Here is a 10,115-nt window from a genome sequence, read left to right on the forward strand (position 1 = left end):
CTTGACTCATAATTCCGGCCTTGCTTTCTTGGAGGGATTTCCTCTTTGGACTCCTTTCTTTTCTTGTTGCATCCTCCTCTCTTGGAGGCTTGAGCGTCCTCTATGTTGATATAGTTTTTCGCCCAAGTCAGGAGGCCATCAAATCTTGAGGCAGGCTTCTTGGCTAAAAATTTGAAGGAGTCCTCATCCAGGAGTTCTTGAGAGAGGCACTATCATAGACTTTTTGGGTGGCAGAGGGCACCTCCAAGGCAGCTATGTGGAATCTGTGGATATAGTCCTTTAGGAACTCCCCGTCCTTCTAGCGGGTCGCAAAAAGATTGAGCTTTGTCTTGCAGTGCTTCTGTTATTAGAGAACTGATGTAAGAACAAAGATCGAAATTCTTGAAATTTCCACTCACGCCTGCCAACAATTGGTTAAACCATTGGTGGCAGCCCTTGCAAAATGGTGACGGGGATCCGACATTTGATTCCATAGGTGTAACAGTGTAGGAAAGCTACATTCTCGAAACTCCTGGGGATCTGAGGTGCCATCGGATTCCATAATGGCAAGAGTCCGACAATTTAAAGGAATTTCATCCATTATGACTACTTCAGTGAAAGGGACTCCATGATGTTTCTCCAAAGGTTCTCCTATGACTTGATGTTGGACGTCTTGAAGTCCTTTCTGCATACACTCCAAATGAGCTATCCATTGGAGTGGGATCCTTGTAGGAGTTGAGGGGGTTGATCTTGCTCCTCGTAGGGGGCCACTTGTCTTTGGGCTTGGAATGCCCCCTTCTCAACAACCGCCTCGGCCTCCATGGAAACCACCGAAGTCACCGCATCACCGCCATCAATTGCTCTCAAACCACAGATGCGATTATCTATTGTGTAGCCCCCATCAATCCTGGAGACAGCCCCCCTGAGGAGGTGTCTGACGACGCACTGTTCCGTGCAGGGTCCACTGAGGGTTCAGAGGGCCTAGAGGATCCTACGACCGTTGGTCCTCTAATCGGGGTTCGAGAGGTGTCTACCGTCACCTGGAGAGCTTGAGTATTCCCGGTGGCCTCCACAGCCTTCTGCTTGTTGAGGTTGTTATTTGGAGCTTTCATTAGTTCTCACATCCTAGTTCTGTGCTCCCACAGATGACACCACTTGAGCCTGCAAAAAACGCAATTGTAGAATTAATTATGGACTTGAGCTCCTTGGTGGGCCAAATTCTTTGCATGCTTTAAGAGAAAGAAATCTATATATATATATAAACACTCCAATGTCCAAATCAATTTATAATATTGAGGTAATAATGTAGGAAAGGAGAACATGGAAGAAGAACAATAAGCTATGATGAAAGTCGTGAGCAAAAATGCTTATGTGTAGTAAAAATTGTTTATGAATGCTTGAAGAACCGGTCCCTGCTTGAGGAGAGTGAACCTAGTTTTGTACTCAAAGTCCACCAATAGTGAGGGAGTCTAGCCTCTGAGGGAGTAGGAAAGGTGGTTGCCAATAGATAAGTCTTCTTGGAGTCCTGATCTGTTAGTTGGAGAAATCTAAGGAAGTCTATCATATTCAGAGGAGTGAGGATCCCACTTCTCCAAGGGTTTGTCCTCCTGGATTTTCTCATCATGTCCCTCTTCTAATGACGTTTCTCCACCTGGACAAGTGCTTCGTTGTCTGCCATGATGGCATTAGGTCTCTAAGGGACAAGTCCTTGTCACAGTCCTTGACTCTCCGCATTTTAGGCCTGCTGTTGGGCTGATAAGTGGCCTTTACTTTGGACTTTCTATTTGTGAACACATCAAAGTTGATTCAAACAAAAAAAAAAATAGTTATATTTTCATTCCGTATGATCTATTTACACAAACTACCTATCTTTTGAAAAAAATACATATATACCTACTAAATCATTCTACATAATTTACACAAACCATCCCGATTTTTTACAAAATTATACATACACCTTTTAAAAATGTAATATCATTACACAAACTACTACTACTTTTAGATTGTCATGAGTGGTTTTTGTAATTACGCAAAAGATAAGGATAAATTTTCATATAAACCATAGATAAAGATGTATAAATATAATTATCCCAACAAAAAATTACAAATGATTTCTTATTAACTTCTACAACTTATTGATAAAATTATAAATCTTATAAGTGTTCTGTTAAGCACTCCAACTTCAATTTTTCTCACTTTTAAGCACGGCAACTTTGATTACTTCTTGTCTTACAACTTCACACCTTAAATCAAGAAATGTGAACCTTGTTGCCTATGTGACATTGTCTACATAGCTTCACGACCATTTACAGCTTAACTGACAATCAACAAAGACTTGAAAATCTCTAGAAAATATTTAGACACTATACATCTTGCTTAAAAACAAATAGTGATAATATATGCCAACCTTTGTCTAACCGATAGAACTCTGTAAATCTATATCACCATATGATTATTTACAACTATTTATGCATCTATTACTACTCCTAAAAACTATATTACGTAAGTTATCAAAATAAATTCATGAACTGGGAGGTTTCAATCTTTAGTTTGTTTCCGTTTGCACATCACCGCAATCTTTAGAGTCGACATCAGATATATCTTGAGGAAGGAGACCAAGTAGAGGCAAAGGTAACAATGAACTGAGATTGCAGAGGATAATCAGTAAAGTCAGATTGTCAAATTCGTCCTTAGTGATACCAAACAGTTGAGTTAGTCCAGCCCCGATCAGACCTCCAAGAACACTGCCACCGTTTGATATGGACATGAGGGTTGCAAAGAGCGTAGCTTCCATGCCCTCCGGGCATATTTTTGCTGCTAGTACAAGAACGGGCATGAACGATACCTGAGAATGACACTTGTTGTTAAGCTTGTGAAAAGTACAATAGCGTAAATGTTAGTGTTAATTACGACGAGCTTCCATGAGAACTGGTGTAATTACTGACCTTACACCTTCTTTTCCTAATATTACAAAAACATCTCCATCAAATTTATAATCTTTTAAATTTTTTCATCCACTCCGTCCGATTTTTTCACAAATTTTTATTTTTGTTAAAAAAAAATACAGCAAGGGTATAGTTGACAATTTCATACCTCTATCCAAGGATTACATAATTTCATCAAACATCAGGGGGGTATTTGTAATTTTTCAAACAACAAGGGGGTATTCGCAATTATGTCAAACCTCGGGAGAGATTGTTGTAATTTACCCTAAGAAAGGGTAATAATGCTTTAGTTTCAAAAACATGGAGATGTAACTAATTTGTTTCTAATTCTAGAAGGAAGATAATTGTATGATTTTTCCAATGACGAAACGTAGGCAGTTTCAAGCGGGGAAGCATACGGTCAGTAATTCGACTGACTCCAAGGAGTGCATCGTAATTACCTAAAAGATATCAGGGCAGATAAAGAAATACCTGACCAAGGACTGTTATTATCAACGAGTCGCCAATCGCAAACCACTCGTCACTGACACCAAACTGCCGGTTCAATCCAGTTACAAGCAAAACCTAAAAAACAGCACATAAGTCCAATCAAATGCATTTTAAAGGTTGGAGGGTCCAAATAATCAAATCAGCAAGTCATACTTGAGTCATTCCGAGAGCTGAACCAATGACAGTGGTCACGAGGAATATCTTCTGCAGAGGGACGCTTTTCAAGCAACCATTATAAAGTCCAACACCAACTAATGATGCTACAGAAGTGACAAGCTTCACACGTCCCAGAAACTCTGGAGTAAAACCAAGTTGATTCGTACTGGATACAGAAACTTCATAGTTAGTAAACATCACTAACGTGACATAAGAGGACATTATAATATTCATCAAGATCTCAATCGACATACGTGAAATAAAACATGGCAGAATCGGACTGAGGTGTTGCTTGCCATAGGAAAATAAATAAGGTGGGAAGAAAAACCCCAGGTTGCTTTACAGCACCCCACAACTGCGTAATGCTGTTCTTTGAGCTTGCTAGAAAGGCAGAACTGCTCAACAAAAGATTCTGTCCCCTTGCCTGGCCAACCACAGGCTGTTCTTTCACAAGGACAGCAACTGCAGATGTGATCAGCGGAAGCAAAGATGTCAATCCAAAGACAAACCTGCAAGTGTTCAGAAGTTCATCAGTAAGTAGAAAAGCATAAATGAAGGTTTAATTAAACAACCTCTTGTACAAGCTTATTTGATTACTTATTATAACCCTTCCACTTTTGGAAATTACCAAAACCTCCTCTCCAGGTTTATAACATTTACATGCCATCTCATTCAGTTTGAATACATGTGATAACATTTAGAAGATGGGATTGGATGTTCTGTTTCAGAAATATATTATTTCATATCTAATTTAAAGAGAAGTGTAAGGTCTTTCTTAAACTGAAAACATTTTAAAGGGAACATTGTAAGTAACCCATGAAACGATAGACCATGTGGCATACCTCACACCGTAAGCATCCACCAATGAACCACTGAAGTAGGAACTTAAAATGCCCCCAAAAGCTGAAGAACCCCAACATAGCGACTGAAGCGATCCAGACATGCTTTGTGATTCACCACGAGCCCTCTCTACAACCATTGAGTCCACAACCTGCACCATGCTTTACATCTATAGGTTAGCTGGCGGAGAAATGAAGTAACAGATAAAGACTCACTACAATAGACAATGGCTCTGGAATATGTTGAGCTAACATTTGGATAAAGAGTTCTGTGATTCAGTGTATACAGATCTACCATGTTCAACGAATGTCTAAGATATCAAATTATCTTCTTTGAGCCCCATATAATACAGGCAGCCAAGTCAAGCACTGCTCATATGTAAATCTAGTTTATGCAAGTTTATTAGGAGATCTCAGCCAATAAATGAAATGAACTTGAACTACCAGAAAAACATGAGCACAGTATGCGACTTGCAAAAGGTCAGTGTCACCGTGGTGGAAATCCACCACTCTTACTTGACAAAATAGTATACCCACATCAAACATGACATAAATATACTTTTAAGACAAAAGAATCTTCATAAGCACCAAATTACTCATGCAAAATACAAGCTATAAAACATAAACGTACATCTCTTCAGATGTTTTGATTAACATGACTAATTTCTAAGTGCTTTCTAGTTTACTATTCTAAAAGTAGACTAAGGGACAAGTCTCATTAGTTTCAGTCACAATGAAACTTGAATCCAAGCTGGCATAGTTGTATGAAGTGTTTGGAAATAAATGAAGGATAAGAAATTCTGGGAAGAGTCGAAACTAGAAATCATGAAACAAAAAATTGCTGATAGCCCCATTTGACAAATCCAAGATTGAGGACACCTAATAGGGCATCTTTATATCACATATCTTCAAGTCCAAGAAGGCGAAGAACAATATTCATACCAAGCAGGTAAACAAAGTGACTATAAAACCCGTTTCGAGACTTTCAATCTTCAAGATCACTTGAAACATATTGATGTCAGATGTCAACAACTCTACTGATGACAAAGACATGTACCTTCTTCTCTATCTCTGCAAAACTACATCCTAACCTCCCATACTAATTGACTTGCAAAGAATTGTCATCATCACAAACATCTTGGAAATTTTAGAAAGCACAACTCAAATTAATAATACTTACAACATCAGAAAATGCTACAGACAGAGATCCAAGAAGAATGCAAAAAGCAGCACCATATTTGCTATCAACAAAGGTAGCCATCAAACTCCATGAGATAGCTCCTAGAAGTCCTGACAGAACCAAATATGACCTTCTTCGATAGCCAAAAAGCGGGAACGAATCACTGTAACAACACTTCAATAGCTAAGTTCAGTATTTAGGACCAAAGCGAGGAAAGGGGAAATCGATAATTAGGGTAAGTTGATCTGCACCTGATGAATCCATACAGGGGCTTAACAAGCCAAGGTAATGATGAGATACCAGATACGACAGCTGTCTAGTCAAACATGTATAAATGTAAGTCCTTGATGTATTTATCAGGAGGAACAAGTAAAAGGCGTTCAAAGTATACAAAGAAAGCCCATGATCATAAGCAAGTTAAATAACATCCTGAAACTAGAACCATAAGTCCAATCAATTTCTGTGCACAATGGAGCGGCTAGAGATGGAATGGAGTGCAAGGAGGCATCATTAGATAATGAAAATATGATAACAGTAAAATTTTCCAAATCATATAGTTCATACTTGAAAATTGCAACATGTGTCAGCTCTTCACCACAATAATATCTATGCACAGCTGAAACACTTCTAGGGTCTAGATTGAAAATTGAGCCACCAGGTTGATTCAACAGTCTTTGTCTCACTAGTATATGCATCTGCTCTCCATTTGTTCATAGTAGGTGGAAAGCATAGACTTAGTGCAAAAATAGCATTTATTTCCAAATTTTTGGGTCCTTGTACAGAGAGAGGGATTCAGAGAAAACCAGAAATAAAGTAACTTATAATTTATCCCAAACCTGTATGCCTTAATTCAAAATAGGTAAAGCGTCCACTCATCACTTGTGATCCAATTGAGTATATATGAATACCTCTGCGGGGTCCAAATGTAGGTCATCTTTCAAGTAAAAACTGACTGCAAGCCTGGAGAGACCCAAAACACCTTGCACAAAATATACCATTGCAACAGCTATGTTATCCGCAGTTAAGTCAACCCCAAAGAAACTGGTCGATACAGTAGAGTACTTTTTCTTCCGCACAGAAGTCTTAATGGATGAGGTCGCATCATCATCCACAGTGGTCGTCAACACACTCCCTTCTCCTGCAGCCAGATGACAGATATCAGTAGGCAAAGAGCTACCATGTATGTGCAAGAACCCAGTTTCTAGATGATGAGGGCCAAAATAAAATCAGAGTGCAACTAACTTGGAAGAACTTCAAGAATGTACTTCTTGGAACTCCTACAATATACTAGCATCACATGAAAAGAGCAAGTCAGCAGTGCGACCACCAAGAGTAGAATGATCTAGAAGTTTCAGGTTATCTAGCTTCTAATATCTTCAAATTAATATTAGCCTCAAAATAGGGAAAATGGACAGAAAAGATGTTGTCATAATCATTTCAGGAAAAGACAAAAGTAAATGGTGCGCCACAATAGAGCTTCTTTTAGAACTATTATTTTTAACATTCAGTGCTTGTACCCTCACTTCTAAATTATACCATAATCATCTTATATATACTGTAAATCTAATTAATGATTATGACAATAATGATCTTAGTACTTAACAAGAGCTAATGTTATTCTAAAAATAATAAGGTTCATACTTGTAATTGTATAATATCCAGCTTATACTTATTTAATCATATTAATTTTTCAGGTTAGTATAAAAAAATTTAGGTAAATGTCAAAATCGATTGAAAAACTCATTGATTACCGTGGTAATATACATATACATAAAGAGTTCAAATCCAAAAAATTAATATTTTTTCCTCAAGTACAAGATGTAGAAGTATATTTGAAGTATTAACACTTATGTCTAACGTACGAGTGTAATACAAATTCTTAACATTAGATCTTAGAATAACAAATAATAAAGTTCACTCTTCATGCTTAAACAACTTTATTCTTTTCAAATTCCCAGTATACAAATCTAAATAAGAACTTTTACATGCCATGGTAGCAAAGAATGTCACATGATCATCAACAAGAAGCCAAGTAGAAAAATGGAGAATCCCACTCCCATTCTATATACACTTCTCCTAGAAATATGCTTTAGCATAGTAGCGATTGGAACACACTTGATATGTGTAAATAGTTTAAATTTTGTTATATTTTTTAATTGAATAAGATAATAAGAAAGGTAAAATGAATTATTGATCAAAATTTACATAATTAAATTAATTTCAAATATGTATGAAATAAAAAATTAGGAATAAGTTTAACTATTAGAACAATGGTTATTTATGGAAGAATGAAATATACTGCATACTAGGCAACGAAAGCTTTGTCAATCTTCGTAGTTATTTTAGGTGTCTCCCCTATAAATAGTATAGATTACATTTCAATAAATAGTATAGATTATCACATTTGAATTTATCATCCATTTCATTTCTTTACTGCCTTCACTAGAGAGAGCATTGCGAAATTATCATCTTTCGCAAAAGAAATTATTATAATAAACTTTCTTGGATGGATTTAATTATTATTTTATAATTTATTTAAACAAAGTCTAGCCACTACCACAAGCCTTTCTATCCACAAAAATCCACACATTTTGTAATATCAATCACACGGTTCAAAAGTAGAACCTTAATCTTCCCATATAACATCAAAACTCCACCTTCAATCTCACGCAGAACGTAAAATCCATGACGAAATTAACATATAACATAAGTACCAGAACTTACGATATCCGGAATCTAACAAGGCTCCGGTCTCCGAGTCCCGTCGAAGGGAGGTGGACTGCAAGGAGACGGCGCCAGACATGTCGGCATCCGTCGGCGGTTTCCGTCGCAGTCTACATCTGATGCAGGAGGAGGAAGCGGCGAAAGCCGGCCTCCGGCGAGAGTGCCGGAGATAAGTAGAGAGGGAGAGAAAGGAGAAAACTGGATTTTGGGAGGGTAAGATTGGGAATGAAGTTCGACTCAACGTCGTCGTTGCCATGTATGGATGAGTGCGTTTCAGCTAACAGTGCAAAGAGGGAAGCAGTGTGTTTAATTGTAGGAGAAAGAAATATGAAGTGGGTGGGGCCCTTATGTTTGGTTTTGTTATGACGAAATTGCCCCTGTGTAAGAGCTGGCTAAATAGCTACCATGGAATTTGTTTTCTTTTTAATTTTCATGTATTAAGAGAAAATAATGTGGTCGCTAAAAACGGGATGTCTTTGTCAATTTTTTTTTTTTTAATAAATTAAGATTAGCTTTTTTTATCTTTATCTTGTCATAATTATAAATATTTTTTTATTACGTAAGAAGTTACTAATATTTTCTATTTTTAGTAGTTATCTAATAATTAGTTCAATCCATTAGCTTTTTGTAGGTTTTCTTCTATTTTTATTGTAAATTAATCAAAATGTTTCTGCCGATGGACCATAAACCGAATTGTGAAGGAACGAGGGTCAAACTCTGTTTTAATTCTGTTGGAAAAATAATTTGATTTCAAGCAATCGAAACGATGTTTTGAAATGTTACAATCGGATTTAAGAAATCAAAAGCAATAAAACCACGTTGGAACAAATAACAAAACACAATTAGAAACGCTATTTACGACAAGAAATTTAAGTTCCAAGTCGAGGGCCTCGAGACTGGGCATCGAGAGTCCTACTGAGACTTGCATTAAGAGTCGCATTCATTTGATGAGTGTCGTGTTTCATCAGCGACAAAAAAAACCGAAATTTTGAATAAAAATTGCTGTTTCATCTCAATCAAGTGCAATGGGAGGTTGATTTTGAACAAAACTGCAGCACAGCATTCAAAATTGAAGTTAATGCATTTCAAGGCAATTGAAAAGGGTGTTGGCAATGATGAGGAGAAATAATAAGGCCATTCACTACCTCTTCAATCTGTGAGTTTCTGCATTTGAAAATCAAATTCAACAATCCCCCACAAACTCATAGATTTGAATCTCAGGTTTCCATGACTTGCTTTCAACAATGGTACCTTCCGGTTTGAACCACTGTCTAAGTTATCTGACGTCAGTTATCACCAGGTTAAATGGAACTATGCCTTGAATTTAAGCCTGTGAGTGTGACAACGTCTGTCAGTAACAACAAGCCACTAGCTTTGTGTTGATCTTTAGGGTTGACACTTAGGCCATGTGTCCTGATCCTGTTCATGAATGCTTTCAGGAATACCCAATTCCTTAGTTGCGGCCAAACAACGACATTCACTTAGTTGGGCGTCTCCAGGGATGCACTGCTAGCATCTCGTCTTATAAGACTTGACCCCATTCAGAGTTAGACTCTTACTATACTTGCAGTAGCAGCACCTTCCAGAATTTCAGGGGATAGACTCCAGATACAAAGTATCAGTCTATTTGGTGCTCTGACATACCCTTACGACTTGTTGATACCACATTGAACCTTCTTTGTGGGATCTCCACTCAAAAGGTTGGGTTGCCGTCGTAGATATATCACTGATGGGTTTTCAGTCCCATCCCCAATCTGGACTTATGAACTTGTGACAGATTCAATCCTTTCGTCAAAGGATCAG

General features: G+C 37.6%; 1 protein-coding gene across 2 annotated transcripts; it reads right to left on the reverse strand.

Annotated features, from left to right (window-relative positions):
• On the reverse strand, positions 2,172 to 8,667 carry LOC105157010 (folate-biopterin transporter 1, chloroplastic). 2 transcript variants are annotated; one of them, XM_020692204.1, is made up of 10 exons: positions 8,313 to 8,667; positions 6,831 to 6,875; positions 6,497 to 6,726; positions 5,840 to 5,904; positions 5,589 to 5,751; positions 4,412 to 4,560; positions 3,824 to 4,078; positions 3,567 to 3,735; positions 3,396 to 3,488; positions 2,172 to 2,824 (listed from the first exon to the last, which is right to left on the reverse strand). In XM_020692204.1, exons 1-10 carry the CDS (start codon positions 8,566 to 8,568, stop codon positions 2,525 to 2,527), a joined length of 1,725 nt encoding a protein of 574 aa, XP_020547863.1. In that variant the 5' UTR covers positions 8,569 to 8,667; the 3' UTR covers positions 2,172 to 2,524. The 2 variants fall into 2 exon arrangements, with proteins under 2 accessions (XP_020547863.1, XP_011071602.1); XM_011073300.2 differs by lacking the exon at positions 6,831 to 6,875 and having other exon boundaries at positions 8,313 to 8,655.

Source organism: Sesamum indicum, linkage group LG3 (genome assembly GCF_000512975.1).
Source record: "Sesamum indicum cultivar Zhongzhi No. 13 linkage group LG3, S_indicum_v1.0, whole genome shotgun sequence".
Classification (NCBI taxonomy): domain Eukaryota; kingdom Viridiplantae; phylum Streptophyta; class Magnoliopsida; order Lamiales; family Pedaliaceae; genus Sesamum; species Sesamum indicum.